A 16,543-nucleotide genomic window follows, 5' to 3' on the forward strand; every position below is an offset into this window, starting at 1 on the left:
AGTTCTCAGGCCAGGGATCAAACTTGGGGCCTTGTGGTACCCGGTATGTGTTCTAGCCCTCTGAGCCATCTCCCCTGTCCAGTAACGAAAATCTTAAGAGACTCTCTTGAGAGTGCTGTGTTCAAAGAATACAGAATCTTGAAGTTGATTTCATCAAGTCTATTTATTAATGCATTTCAAGTTTCAAAAAACCTTACATCTTTGCACAATACTTTATTTTTTGCAATTTTTAGTAAAAATTTTCAAAGTGAACAAAAAGATACTGTATAAAACACAGTGGACATTAAACTGACAGTAGTATTAGATCTCATTTGTCTTGATCCATTGTTTAACCACACCTTGATTTGCAGTGGAAAGAGTTCAGTGCATGTATCTCTTTTCAGAAAACATTTAACTTAGACTCAAAATAAAATAAGGCAGTGTGTGACTGCCAAAACCCTACCACAGGATAACATTACAAGCAAAAAAATGTACATGGTTCAAAGTCTACCACACTCAAGAAGTTACTAAGAACTCTTGCGGAATAAAAGTCACCATTTTAGAAAGGCAAACCCACTTCCAACCTTTGCACAGTCCAAAAACAAAGGCATTAAAATGATTTAAAAGCAATTTACATACGTAGCTACCTACTTGTTTGTTTAGATTTATAGTCTATCTGGGATTTCATGTACAAAATTTGTCTTTAAATCATGTACAAAAAGCTGTATTTTGAAAAAAGTCACCACATACTGTACAAGTTTACAAGGAAGAGATCCCATTATTTTCTCTAGCATTTTTGGCCTTGCTGGCTTGCGTCACATTATGAGAATGATTGTGTAAACCTTATACTCTTTAAAAAAAATAAAGGAAAAAAAGTCAAAACACAAATCTAATCGGCTTTCCCTAAATTGCCTCCGATGTGAGGCCAGGAAAATCATAGCTGTTTATTTCTAATGTAAGTGATGTCATTGGAAAACAGAAGCAATAAATACATCATAAGCTTAAAAATGTTTCTATAATGCCCCATTCCATTCCTGCATAGCAATAAGCCTATTAATACATTAAATGCATTTGCTTTCTTTCTTTAAAATGCCAATTATTTACATCTGTTTAAAAAATAAATTTGGAATGGGACATTGTGCTGTTTCACCTTCGTTGCTGTTAAAATATTTTAGGGGAAAAATATCAGAAGGCCTACCTATAATGTTAACTACTAGTTGAGCAAATCACTCTTCTTTAGTGGTTACAAACGATCAGTGATGATACGGTGAAAGAAACTGCTTAAATTTTCATTTAAGTAAAAAAAGGACAAAGCTTTTCTTTCCATGTCAGACAGAAGGAAAACATAATTAGCAAACTTGAGATATATGGAGAACATGAATAAGGGGCTACAGGGACAAAGAATCACTTCAATGACATAATTCTACCAAAGCATAAATAGGAGTTCACCTATCAATTCAAACTGGAATTGAATGAGAAAATCTAAAATAAGTAAGCAAAATCCAGACACAGACGAAAGAGTGAACTCTAAAGTAGTATATGCTGCATATGTCCACAACACTGCCGTGTCCTTCAGCGCAGTCAACTCCTGTGCTCTTAGCAGCCATTGGATAAAGACAAAATGAAGATCAGAACCAACTCCATCTTAAGAAAAAGGTACATTGATTCTTGTTTCAAAACTGCCTGTGTAAAGCATTTTAGAATCCTGGACCACTGAATACCACCATTCTCTGTTATCCTGAGTATGTCAATTAAACAGTAATTTTTCATTAAGAGCGGAAAAAATTTTTATAATACAAAGAAACATCCATATTGCAATTTCTGTTTACAATTGCACACAGAAGTACAGTGTATGTAAGAAATACATGTCTGCATATAACAATGTATGTACATTGGCAAGTGATGTCTCCAATGTTGAGGTGGTTGCGCCTCCTAGCCTTGATTGGCAGTTGAAAAAAATATATATTTATATTTCAATTTATGATCAAAGTTTTTCGAGTTTGCCTGCATGTGAAGAAAATGCAGCAACAAAGAACAGGGAACACAGGGCACATAATATTCTAAGACTTTGTGCCATTAGGTTAAAAATATCTGTCCATAAGAAAATTGGGTTCCTTTTCCACCCCCACCCCCAAATTGGAATTTTCAGGCTTTAAAATTTAAGTAATTCCACCTGGTCTGAGGACATGATCTCTTGCCATTTTTGTCTTCGACAGTTGTCTGTGAGGGTTTAGTTTGGGGATGATGATTTGATAGGTTTCTCTTTGGAGTGAAGTTTTCCCATTGTAGGCACTAGGAAGAACCAAGGCAAAAGCTGCAATCAACGTCTCATGTGTCCCATCTGATAACTCTCCCGAGGCCTCTGCCGCTGCGGCTGCTGGATGGGCTGTGGAGGCCGCCTCCTCTTTAAAGTGCCTGCAAGTCACCAGCAAAAGAGAACATTTTACTAGGAGCTTTTCATTCATTTGTTATTTGGGGGTTCTATCTGCTAATGCTCAGGAGCCATCCTACCAGTGCCAGAGAAGGAACCTGGCCCTCCTGCATGCAAAGCAGCACTCCAGTCTGCTGACCTTACTCTTGGGCCTCACCAGAAACTGTTTAACCTTCAAAAACAAAACTGTTGTTTCTTTCTATCTGTTTTTTGGGCCACACACAGTGGTGCTCAGGTCTTACTCCTGACTCTGCATTCAGGTATCACTCCTGAGGGACTTAGGGTTCCATATGAGGTGCCATGTGCAAGGCAAATGCACTATGCACTGTATTATCACTCCAGCCTCAAAGCTGTTGTTTCAATAAGAAAGATTCTAGATGAAAAGTGTTAAACAGAAACACCATAGGTATCATTAAAAATTTTTGGTGGCCATACTAAGAAAAGTAAATAAAGAACTAGGCCATAGCATTTTAATAATTGGGGGTAGAGATGAGAGATGGCTCAAAGTGCCAGAGCATTTTTTGCATGCAGAAACTCTGAGATCAATCCCCAAGACGATATATATGTATGTTTTATTTCTCTTTACCCAATATAAACAAAGTGGCATTGTTAAAGATTTCTTTATTTAATACTAATTCTTCAAAGTCTGTATGTATTTCGTATTTGTAACACATCTCAACTGACACTTCACATTCAAAATGCTGAAGAATCTAATATTATGATTCTGAGAAAAATAATATGGGTTCCATGAAAAGACTCTATGATGAGAAAATTAGTGTCATTTAGCAAATGATTAACCAATCTAAAACTCATATACCTAGTTTATAAAACAAGGCTGATAACTAATTTAATAGACATGTAAAGGTGCATACCACTTTTTGAGAAGACTCAACAGATGCCAGCTTGGATTTCAAAAGGTTTTAAAGGTGAAATCATCGTAAAGTAAAAGCAATTTTACTAAGAAATTTACTAAGTATTTACTAAGAACTGGCCCCTCCCATGAGAACTGCCCCTTCCCAATGAGACCAGAATTTATAATGTACCTATAAAAAAAAAAAAACCTTAAGGCGTTTGAAAATTCCTAAAAGAGACAAATTCCAAGTGCTAACACTGTGAATTTATGAAAATCATTATGATATTAGATATCAAAATCAAGTTAGTTAGGATGTGCCCCAACATGCTATGTCCCAATCTAATTATAGGGCTTGGCCCAAAGAAACATAAAGGCAGAGGCAAAATACCTATGGGGAAACAGAAATTTCAAAAACATTCCTAGTTTTAGGTAACATGTAAAGGAGAGTTGACTTAGTTTGTAAAGAGGCTTCTGGATAAGTCTGTGAGAAATGGAAGAGGGAAAGAGGAAAAAAAAAAAAAAAAACCTCTCCCTGCCTTAGACAAAGCCACATATTAAGTCACAGAGGCTGTTCAGGGCATCCTGAGGGCAACACATACCACAGACAGGGAAGAAACTCCCTAAACTCTTGATATTCCAGGAGCTGGCTTAAAAAACGGCTCCACCCAGCAACCCTATCTCACAGAGAGGTACAAGCTGAGACTGCCTTGAGGAAATGTTTGTGGGGATGGAGAGTGGTGAGTTGGTGATTTCTCCACCCACCATAAGACTCTCACAGACTACAGTCTGCATTACCTGATAAACATTACCACACACACACACACACACACACACACACACACACACACACACACACACATACACGTGTAAAAAAAAAGCCTATTGAGAAAAAAAAATGAAAATGACAGAATGTAAAAGAAAAATGAGAAAATAAGTATCCAGTATTCTGGATAGATTTCACTTACACGGGCAGGCATTATTTTATTGGATTGATTTATATATTAAAAAAAGAATCAACTAAATATTCCATTCCAGTAATCCCAAACTCAACGAGAAAGTAACAAAATCGTTCACTAAAGGTTCACTTATACTTGAATCATACTTGAACAACTGTGAGTTAAAAGAACAAAGGCTTTATCTAAATTAGCTTACCTGGAAGAGGTTTAGGAGGAGGCAACTTTGGATTACTACTTGGAGTGTGAACACTGCATATCTTAATAAATCCAGCCATCAACATAATTAGGGCAATCCCCATCAGTAGTACTGCCCACCAGTGAGCCTAGAAATAAACAGACATTTCCACGGAAAGAACTGTGAAATATCACATGCTATAAAATTAGAGAATATATTTGTACTCTACTAAACAACACAGTTTCACGAATATTGCTTTAACTTTCAAAAATAATCATTAATACGCATTTGTATAGACATTACATTTCATTTCTTTAAATGTCAGAAAATGTAAATGAGTGAACAAAATTAAAAATACCCATAATTTTATATCTTAAAAAAGCATCTTATTTTCCTTTGTCACATTTGCGTATACATTTATAAAAACATAGAGGTAAAACTACATGCAATCTAGGACCATCATACCTAAAGTTGATATTTGCACTTATTATTATTATCATTCAATATTTTCTGGTCTAAGTACTACTCTCACTCTTCACTTTGTTACTCCTATTAAGAATGTGTGGTTTGGGGGCCGGGAAGGTGGCGCTAGAGGTAAGGTGTCTGCCTTGCAAGAGCTAGCATAGGACGAACCGCAGTTCGATCCCCCGGCGTCCCATATGGTACCCCCAAGCCAGGGGCGATTTCTGAGCACATAGCCAGGAGTAACCCCTCAGCGTCAAACAGGTGTGGCCCAAAAACCAAAAACCGAAAAAAAAAAAGAAGAAGAAGAAGAAGAAGAAGAGGAGGAGGAGGAGGAGGAGGAGGAGGAGGAGGAGGAGGAGGAGGAGGAGGAGGAGGAGGAGGAGGAGGAGGAGGAGGAGGAGGAGGAGGAGGAGGAGGAGGAGGAGGAGGAGGAGGAGGAGGAGGAGGAGGAGGAGGAGGAGGAGGAGGAGGAGGAGGAGGAGGAGGAGAAGAAGAAGAAGAAGAAGAAGAAGAAGAAGAAGAAGAAGAAGAAGAAGAAGAAGAAGAAGAAGAAGAAGAAGAAGAAGAAGAAGAAGAAGAAGAAGAAGAAGAAAAAGAATGTGTGGTTTGCTTTTATAGTCTGCAGTGGCTTAACTTGCATTAAATTCTACCACTGAAAAGGGTTTTAAATTACTCTTTAGCCTATATGTTTCTAATTATCAAAGTTAAACTGAATGTCTGAGGTCTTATTTCTTGTTCTTCCATACTTCATCTGAAATTTAAGATTCACAGTACAGCTTGAAATTATTTTATGTGACATATCTTAGTTCTGCAGGCAGATACATTTAAAGGTTAATTATCATCTTTAATATGGAAAATATACATATTCAAAAAATGGGCAAAGTTTACCTAATATTTAAAATGTTTCCTTCTGAGGCTGAAGTAATAAATAGTAAGTAGGGCATTGCCTTTCACTCAGCAGAATGGGGTTTAATTCCCAGCACCACTAAGAGTAAGCCCTGAGCATAGCCAAGTATGGCACCAAAGAAATTTTTAAAAAGTTTTACTTCTTCTGATTTAAATCATATTGATAAAATAAATTTATCACATGAAAAATACTTAAGAAATTGGGATGTGCCCTGTGAGCCAGAGTGTGTCATTACACAGTTTAGACCAGTACCTAGGAAAACAAAACAGAGGCGAGGTCCATACAATGCTGGGAATGACATTGGAAAATTCCCCCCAGGTCTCTGGGAGGGAAGAGACATGACACAACAAACAATAAATAAAAAAGTAACCAAGATGCCTGGCTTTATCTAACATCTGCTTTGCTTATATGTGCCTTGAATACGCAGGCTGAAAATGTATAAATTGTGTGTCTACCCCATGCTTGGGGCTCCAAGTCTCTGACTTGCAGCCCTTAGCACTGAGTCTTTTTTTTTTTTAATACCTTTATTTAAGCACCATGATTACAAACATGTTTTTAGTTGGGTTTCAGTCATAAGAAGAACACTCCCAGGCTGGAATGGTGGCACAGTACTAGTGGAAGTGGCACTAGTTGTGCACACTAGCCTAGGACCGATGGTGGTTCAATCACCCTGTGTCCCATATGGTCCCCCAAGCCAGGAGCAATTTCTGAGCGCATTGTCAGGAGTAACCCCTGAACGTCACGCTTGTGGACACCCCCCCAAAAAAGAAGAACACTCCCTTCACCAGTGCAACATTCTCACCACCAATAAATAACCCCCATTTCCCCCACCTCCTGCCTATATTCAAGGCAGGCATTCTATTTCTCTCTTACTACCATTATCATGACAGCACTGAGTCTTAATAAACCTGTCTCTGTCCCCTTCACTATGTCCTCTGTTCTACACAGTACTGGCTACCTAATATTCCAGTGGTGGAATGGAAACCATGCAGAGTGGAGGCCCATGTTTGAGCTTATATACATACATAAAAACAACCCTTTAGTATAATCTTGGGGGGGAAATATAATGTTCCTTATAGAAAAATAATAGTTTCCATTTTTATAAACTGTAAGTCTATTATGCAATTTAAACATAGATTTTCATTAAAATAGCATGATTAAAACATCAAATAATCTAGCAACATTTTCAAGTTACAAACATTAAATTAGCTACCACATTATTATAATATATGCAGTTATTGTTAATTATTACAAGTAAAACTCCCATTAACAAGACTTTCTATGATTTCATAACAAGGAGACCATTGGTTCAATGTTTTCTTGAAAACAGAACAGGAAGCATTTGAGAATACACCTGGGACTCCACAAGAAACCACACCAAGAACAGAATTAAATACAGGGCAACTGGGAACCAGAAAAATGACAGAAGGTACAACATTCTCGCTTGCACACACTGCCCCATTTGACCCCAGAAGCCCCAGTTCCCCAAGTCCACTCGGAGCGATCCCTGAGTACAGACTCAGGAATACTTCCTGAGCACCAGTGGGTGTGGCCCCAACAAACAAACAAACAAACAAGCAAACAAGAGGGCACGAGTCTCTCTTCTCTCCAGGAACTTCTCTGCTTTGGCACTACTCATAGGTGAAGTGAGAGTAGTACTTAAACCGAAAAATATTGAATAATATAAAAAATGCAATATAAACTTCAGGTAGGATGATCCTAGACTGCATGTATTTGTACTCTGCTAACCAACACAGTTACATGAATATTGTTGGCTGACTTGAAACTAAGAAGAGTCCCGCTGAATCACAGCAGAAAATGTCAGATCTCCACTCCTAGTGGAGTCAGCAGAAATGTCAGATCTCCAATCCTAGTTCTCTCATGGTAGCATCAGACATAATGAAGAAATGGAAGACTTCCCCCACACTGGTGGGGACAAAAGTCTAGAAACATCCAGACTTTCCTAAACACCCTAAGGAACATTTCCAAGCAAAATATAAGGTCAAAGAAATAAGGTCAGAGAAAGAGTGAAAAAAATCCAAACAGAAATAAAAATGTTAAAGAGGTAAAGAAGTTAAACTAGAGGCCAGAATATCTGATAGCAAAGGGGGCAGGGTATGCCTTGCACGAAGCTGACCTGGGTTAGATTTCCAGCATTCTATAGCATCCCCTGAGCCTGCCAGAAGTGATTTCAGAGCAGAGCCAGGAGTAAACCTGAGCATTGCCTCTGAATATGACTCAAAAACAAAACAAAAAAGTTTTACTATATTTTTGCACGACAGAAAAACCTTAAACACTTCATCAAAAACATCTAACAACAACAATAAAAACTACCATGTGGGCGGAGCAATAGCTAATCAGGTAGGGTATTTGCCTTGCTCATGGCTGACCAGGGTTCATTCCCCAGCATCCCATATGGTCCCTTGAGTGATTCCTGAGCACTGCTAGATATAGAACCCCCCCAAAAAAGACAATAAAGTAAAGCAACAGGCTACACAAAATACACAAATTATCTGTAGAATATTTTTAGAAAACCCATTTACAACTGTGTACAAAAGCATTATGTTCCTAGGTTTCCACTTAACAAGAGGTTACTTACAAAAAAAAAAAAAAGAGGTTACTTATATGTCAAATACTATTATGAAAAAGGAATAAGAGGGGCTGTAGCAGTGGTGCAAGCAGTAAGGGGTTTGCCTTGCCCACGCTAGCCTAGGACAGACTGTGGTTCAATTCCTCAGCGCCTCATATGGTTTCCCAAGCCAGGAGTGATTTCTGAACGCATAGCCAGGAGTAACCCCCAAGCATCACCAGATGTGGCCCAAAAACCACAAGGGGGGGGGGAATAAGCATAAAACTAGATTTGACGCATGGTCTGTAATTTTTTGTTTGTTTGTTTTTCGAGCCACACCGTTTGATGCTCAGGGGTTACTCCTGGCTAAGTGCTCAGAAATTGCCCCTGGCTTGGGGGGACCACATGGGGTGCCGGGGGATGGAACCACGGTCCTTCCTTGGCTAGCGCTTGCAAGGCAGACACCTTACCTCTAGCGCCACCGCACTGGCCCCTGGTGGTATGTAATTTTTGTGTTTTTTTTTTTGTTTTTTGTTTTTTGTTTTTTGTTTTTTGAGAGGAGGATCATACCCGGTAGCGCTCAGGGGTTACTCCTGGTTCTACGTTCAGAAATCGCTTCTGGCAGGCTCAGGGGACCATATGGGACACCGGAATTCGAACCACCCCCCTTCTGTATGCAAGACAAACGCCCTACCTCCATGCTATCTCTCCGGCCTCCATGGTCTGTAATTAAGCTATCCTTATCCTTATCATTTATTATTATTATTATTATTATTATTATTATTATTATTATTTTGGTTTTGGGTCACACCCCGCAGCGCTCAGGGGTTACTCCTGGCTCTACGCTCAGAAATCGCCCTTGGCAGGCCGGGGGACCATATGGGATGCCGGGATTCAAACCACCATCCTTCTGAATGGAAGGCAGACACCTTATCTCCAGGCTATCTCTCAGCCCCTATCCTTATTATTTTTGTTTGTTTGGATACCACACCCAATAGAACTGAATCCAGGTCCTCACACCTTCAATGTGTACGATCACCTATGCATTATCTAAAAGTAAATTAGATACAGGTTCAATTTTTATTATAATAATAGTAATATTAAAAAATCCTGAAAAATCTGAATGAAAAACAAAAAATAGGAGCAGGAGCGACAGCACAGTGGTAAGGCGTTTGCCTTGCACACAACTGACCCAGGACAGACCTAAGTTTAATCCCTGGAGTTTCATATGGTCCTCCCGAGCAGGAGCAATTTCTGAGCACATAGCCAGGAGTAACCTGTGATAATTACTGGATGTGACACAAAAACAAAACAAAACAAAATAATCATGCCAATCAATTACCATATATACTCGAATATAAGCTGAGTTTATATGGCTCAAAATTTGTGCCAAAAAAAAAACAAAACCCAAACTCAGCTTATACTCAGGTCATACAGGTTATTTCATTTGGTGGACACACACCAAATCAAATGCACGTAGTCTCCAATCACCTTCTGCCGTCTGCTGGAGGGAGCAGTGCTTCAGCTCAGTCCACAAGTCTCGGCTGAGCTGAAGCAGTAGGCGGCTGAACTGAACTGGATGCCACTGAACTATTTAACCCACAATATTCAATGGCACATTTAATTAAGTGAAAAACCCATTTAAAGCAGTAAAGTCATGTAAATAAATGTTTATAAATCCCAAATCCTTATAATCAGGGGTTTACTGGAGTATAAGGATTCACGATTTTTAACCATTGATTTACAATCCTTTACTGTCTTAAATGGTTTATTCACTTTATTCAAGTTGCCATTGAAGACGATAGGTAATGTGGTATGTTAATGATACAGTATATTAAACAATCGTGTATTGTAAATGTATTTATTAATTTACTTATTTTTTTTACTGATTCCTCAATTATTGTAATTTTTTTTATTTTTCAGTGGCTGCTGCATTTGCCACCTCGGCTTATACTAGAATCACTAAGTTTTCCCAGTTTTTAGGTTAAAATGGGGGGGGGGGGGGGCTGGCTTATACTCAAGTATATACAATATATGAGGAGGAATTTCAATACAGTACATTTGGGAAAGAAAAAGCATGCTTTTCTACTACCTCAAACCTAACATGAAAAAAGTAAAACATCAACATGGAAGAATATGAAACAGTTACTAATGCCTTTAGCCCTCACTCAAAAAAACAGGAAGAAGATAATGGTACATGGTCCTCAACAGATTCACTAGAATTCTCAAATGTTTCAAGAATTAAATGATAAATCAAACCTTTTTTTGTCCTTTTTTAGAGTGCCAGGTTTAAAGCCCAAGGCCTCACATATTTAAGGTCAAGTGCTCTACCACTGAGCCAGGTCAAACCATTTCTTTACAAATAAAAACTGTACTTACCACAATCCATTCAGCAATGTTTTCATAGAGTTCTGGACTAAATATTGCCTTTTTAAGTCTTGCAAGAGGACCATCAGCATCTACTAATCTACATCGCATGAAAACATCACAGTAGCCTCTAAAATCATTGCAAGGGGATCCAGGTTGCAGGGTGATAGTTCGGCCAATGAAGTGTTTGCTCCACTGTAGTGACCCAGTACTGGCACATGTGGATGGCTCCACTGAGAAAGAAATATCAAAGGTATATGGAGGTCAGACTAGCTGGGGGAAGAGGCAGGAAAGAAGGCACTACTTGAAATGAACATGACACGTATCAAATTTCATTACAATTAGGCTATTCTGTATACCACTAGTAATTTGTAACGTTAACTGTTACACATTAAGTACAAACAAACAAGAAATTCAACTTATGGCATACAACAGCTTTAAGCTCTTCTAATAATATTTATATTGATAACTGTCTAAAGTTGCAAGTTCTTTTATTTAGCACATCATTTTAAAGACACTGCAGGGACCAAATGATAGGAACACAATGTTAAGGTACTTCTAAATTTTTCTCAAGAAGATTAGACAAACTGGGAACAAAGTGTCCAATTTCTGCTAAAGTTCAGCAGAACTTTAGTGTCCAAACAAAAGTGTCCAAGTTCTGTTAAAGTTTCTGCTAAAGAAACTATGGTGCATGGAATATGCAGCTGTTAGGAAAAATGAAGTCATGAAACTTGCTTATACATGAATAGACATGGAGACTGTCATGCTGAGTGAGTGAAGTGAGCCAGTGGAAGAGGGAGATATATTTGCGAGATACATTTAAAAAATTACAGTGAAAATAAAACCCAAACACAACAGAAATTGGAGGGGGGTGCAGTTAGAATAGAGAAGGAATCACTACGAAAATAATAGTTGAAATGATCACTGTGGACAAGAACTCGGTGCTGAAAGGAGTTAAACTGATATGCAGAATACGCTTTCAGTAGCAGTACTACAGTGTCTAAAAGAGAAAGAGAGAAGAGGGATGAACACTGAGGCAACTGAGAACAGAAAATGAACACTAAAGAAGGGATGGGGGTGTTGGATTATTAAATGACTGAAACTCAACCATCAGCAGATTTTGAAGTGTACCTCAAGGTGATTCAATTAAAAAATTGTATTTTACGTTGAACACTCTGTATTTAGGAAGGAAATAGGTTTTTGAGATAGATTTTTTTTAAGTGAAACAAGACAGTTTTTATTGAAAACAATATTTAGATATAAGATGATAGGCTAAAAAAAAAAAGGCCAACTGGGATTCCATCCCTGGCATCCCATATGGTCTCCAAGAATCACTAGGATTAATTCCTGAGCACAGAGCCAGAAATAGTTTCTGACCATCACAGGTATGAAACCCACTCCCCCGCCTCTACCTCCGCCAAATTGCTGGGACTGAAGAGATAGTACAGTAGATAGGGCACTTGCCTTGCATGCAAATGAACCTGGCTCAAACCACAACACCCAATATGGTCTCCTGAGCCCTGCCAGGAGTAATTCCTGAGCACAGAAACAAGAGTAACCTCTAAGCATCACTAAGTACACCCCCCTCAAAAAAAAAAAGGGGGGGGGGGGAAAGAGACATGTGAGGTGAAAGAAACAGAATAATACATGTTCAAGAACAAAACACGGAGCTCCTGCCCACAGCTGCCACCTTCATGACAGAAAAAAGGTCTGGGAGTTGGAGAAATAGCATGGAGGTAAGGTGTTTGCTTTGCATGCAGAAGGACGGTGGTTCGAATCCCAGCATCCCATATGGTCCCCCATGCCTGCCAGGGGCGATTTCTGAGCGTAGAGCCAGGAAGTAACCCCTGAGCACTGTGACCCAAAAACCAAAAATAAATAAATAAAAAGAAAATAAAAAGAAAAAAGGTCTGGCTCCCCCATCAAAATCTAAAAGAAAATAATAGCCACCTACACTCCCCAAGTATTCTCATACCTCTGTGACATTCTCAGAAAATATATGTAAGGGGGAGGGGGCGCAGATTCCCTTTCTGCATGAATTACAACAGCCCAGCACCACACCTTACGCCTTCCAACAGAACAGGCCCAGCTCTGAGATGGAAATAAAATAATATGAGCAGCTAAATCGTCTCAGAAGAGATTAAACTACAGGACTGAAAACTGCGTCTTTCCTCGTGAAATGGGATCGGTCCAAGCTCTTCTGCACCTTATCCTGCCATGGGAAAAACCCAGCAGCCCTGCCCATAGCTGCTATCTCAACAGAAAATCACCCTGGCAATTTCACCAAGCTCCAACAGAAAATAATGGTTGCCAACACTTACTTCCCAGGTAGTTCGGTCCTGACTGATATCTCTGCAGCATTCTTAGAGATAAGGTGGGGGTAGGGTACATATATATCCCCCTTTCTGTATGAGTCATAGCAACCAAATGCCACCCCCCCACACACACACATCCTCCTACAGAAATGGTCCTGCTCCACAACTTAACCTTATCAAACTTCCAAGCCACCAAACTGGGTTTAGACCTATAAATCCTGGATACCTCAATATTTTATCAGAATGCCAGTCCAGTAGTATCATAGGAAATCAGATGGGAAAGTTACATAGTAAACTACCAATCTCAGTGCACTTAAACAGTAGCACAGAAAGCTCAAACAGACCAACCATAGTCCAGTAAATCTTTTGGTACTGACTTTAGTAACACCAAGGAGTGATAAAACAATTATTTCAAAATGACTCTTGTCCATCTAAGTTTTGCTGAGAGAGAGAGAGAGAGAGAGAGAGAGAGAGAGAGAGAGAGAAAACAATGAGTTGAGAGAGAGAGAGAGAGAGAGAGAGAGAGAGAGAGAGAGAGAGAGAGAGAGAGAGAGAGAGAGAGAGAGAGAGAGAGAGAGAGAACAATGAGTTCTCCAGAATAGAAAAAACTGAGAGCTACTCAAAGGGAGAATGGGGCTTGACAAAGCAAGCCTAGATTTTGGATTTGTAAAGACTTACTCTTCTTCATACAGCAAACATGGCATAATTCCTTATCATCTTTGCCGTCAGAGCTGGCACAGGTACATTCCTCTAAGCCATATTTCTCACATATAGAACCTGCACATTGCTAAAAGAGAAAAGAAAAATTAATCTCTACATAGGCAAGCCCATTACTCATAGTAATGCATAAATTTCCAATGTCGAACGTAACTAAGTAGAAATGGGAGGGGGCAATAAACAGAGATTAATAATAACTAGATCATATAAAATACATGTGAAAAAGAATAAACACAAATAAGATAGGAAATCTTATGTTTTGTCTTTGGACCACATCCAGCATGCTCAGGGCTTATTCCCGGCTCTATACAGAGGACCATATATGATGTCATGGAACAAACCCAGATTGGCCACATGCAAAGCAAGCACCCTACCCATTGTACATCACCCCAGCCCAAAACAGTACATGCCTGAAAAGGTATTCTTTTTTTTTTTTTTGGTTTTTTGGGCCACACCCGTTTGATGCTCAGGGGTTACTCCTGGCTAAGCATTCAGAAATTGCCACTGGCTTGGAGGGACCATATGGGATGCCGGAGGATCGAACCGCGGTCCTTCCTTGGCTAGCGCTTGCAAGGCAGACACCTTACCTCTAGCGCCACCTCGCCGGCCCCTGAAAAGGCATTCTTTTTTTTTTTTTTGGTTTTTGGGCCACACCCGTTTGACGCTCAGGGGTTACTCCTGGCTATGTGCTCAGAAATCGCCCCTGGCTTGGGGGGACCATATGGGACGCCGGGGGATCGAACCACGGTCCGTTCCTTGGTAGAGCTTACAAGGCAGACACCTTATCTCTAGCGCCACCTTCCCGGCCCCTGAAAAGGCATTCTTGATCTCACAGGGATGTGAGTTCAGAGCCCCAGGGTAATGTGTCCCTCATGTGCCAAGGGCAAACCTGGCAGCTCTGGTATGCAGCCAGCTGTGTACAAGCATTTCCCCAAAAAAAGAGAGAGAGGCCCATGGCAAGCATGACTAAAAAGATGTGGCCCAGTCAGATGATGCAACTGGCCAAAACAACTGTTAGCACCACAATTATGATTTCCTAATCTGTGCACCTTCATTAAGAGTGTGCCCCGCGGTGAAGTCAGGCACTGCACCAAAAAGGAGCACAGCGCATGGTGAGCATCGGCTGCTGAGTTCACACACTCTGCAACCTGCTGTGATTTGCTGTACAAGCTTCAGCAAGCTCTGCAGCTAGGCATGTGCATGGCCCCTAGTCATTACCACAATGATGAAGGGAAGGGGGTAAAAATTAAACAATGCATGAAAATAAAGCAGATGGCCCACAGTGTTAGACTATAGACTGTGTGTGCAGTGCTCAAGTTTAAACCCCAGCACTATGTGGTTCTCTGAGCACCATTAAGAGGAACCCTCAAGTCAGGAATAAGTAGCCCATGACTACTACTGGTGAGTCCCCAAAACTCAAAAGAAAAAAACAAACAAACTAACAGAAAAAAAGAGACTATACGGTTTTCTCTATTAGATTGGCTATTATGGCTCTTTTTTGTTGTTGTTTTGGTTTGGTTTTCGTAGGGCCACACCCAACGGTGCTCAAGAGTTACTCCTGAATCTAAACTCAAAGATCACTCCTAGAAGTGAAGTTCAGGGAGACATGTGGGATGCCTGGGATCAGCCACATGCAAGGCAAGCACCCTATCCCCAATACATCTCTCCAGCCCCTATAACAGTTCTTTAATGATATATTAAAAATGAAAATTGCCTTAGATAAGAAAGCTTTCAAAGCTTCAATTCACAAAAAAAGCTTCTATTCACATTTAGAGAAAATGGAAACAGAGAGCTCTTTTACCGAGATATGAATTTATAAAACTTAAAATCAGCATAAAGTCACATGTATCATTGTACAACTATTTTTTTCTAGAGAATATCAAACACATGGGCTGGCAAAATAAGACAAGCCAGTAACTACTCAAATGCTACCAGGCATGTATGCACATAATATAGTCACTGTTCTGAGGGGAGAAAGCTGGGTCAACTATTTTACAGTTTTAGGAGTCAGCAAACAATTAAAACAAAAAACAGCTTTATAAAGGGGCTGGAGTGATAGCACAGTAGGAGGGTGTTTGCCTTGCACATGACCAATCCAGGTTTGATCACCAGTACCCAAAACAGTTCCAGGAGCATTGCCAGGAATGACCCCAGAGCGCAGAGCCAGGAGTGACGACTCCTGATCACTGCCGGGGATGGTCCATTAACCAAAGTGAAACAGAAAAGGTTCCTGTAGAAAAAAGCAGCTTTACAAAATGAAGTGGGATACATACAACCTAAATGCTTACCCCATTAATGCACACTTGTGTATTCCTATTACAGTCTGTAAAGTTTGGCTTAGGGTCGGATGCTGGACAGAGTGCTGTGACTCCATTACATATTCCTTCCTTTGCACAGTCAGAATCATCGCGGCACTTCTCAGTTTTTGACTTGAATGTACACAGTGCTGTACAACAGGGTCCTTGACTTGGACTAGAAGAAACATTGAATGATTAAACTAAGTTGCAAGAGTATCTCTTATTTACTTAGACATGGTCCTGATTTTAAAATCCTAAATCTCATTTGATAAACAAGTATGTTATTGACATATAATTTGAAAAATGGAATTAAGAGGATACTGACTGTCAACATTCTAACAAGTGCAAAAAAAGACAAACAAACAAACAAAAAAAAAAAAAAAAAAAAAACTCGGGGCCGGGTAGGTGGCGCTGGAGGTAAGGTGTCTGCCTTGCAAGCGCTAGCCAAGGAAGGACCGCGGTTCGATCCCCCGGCGTCCCATATGGTCCCCCCAAGCCAGGGGCGATTTCTG

General features: G+C 39.9%; 1 protein-coding gene across 1 annotated transcript in view; it reads right to left on the reverse strand.

The window, feature by feature from the left end:
* Positions 1-1,719: 1,719 nt before the first annotated feature.
* Positions 1,720-16,543, reverse strand: part of ADAM10 (ADAM metallopeptidase domain 10) — a 96,146-nt gene continuing 81,322 nt past the window's right edge. The window contains exons 11-15 of the mRNA XM_049773656.1: positions 16,023-16,206; positions 13,696-13,804; positions 10,715-10,935; positions 4,416-4,542; positions 1,720-2,394 (exon numbers count right to left, since the gene is read on the reverse strand). Of these exons, the coding sequence (XP_049629613.1) occupies positions 2,300-2,394; positions 4,416-4,542; positions 10,715-10,935; positions 13,696-13,804; positions 16,023-16,206 (736 nt within the window). The 3' untranslated portion in view covers positions 1,720-2,299. The remainder of the gene's footprint in view (positions 2,395-4,415; positions 4,543-10,714; positions 10,936-13,695; positions 13,805-16,022; positions 16,207-16,543) is intronic.

Source organism: Suncus etruscus, chromosome 5, assembly GCF_024139225.1.
Source record: "Suncus etruscus isolate mSunEtr1 chromosome 5, mSunEtr1.pri.cur, whole genome shotgun sequence".
Lineage (NCBI taxonomy): Eukaryota > Metazoa > Chordata > Mammalia > Eulipotyphla > Soricidae > Suncus > Suncus etruscus.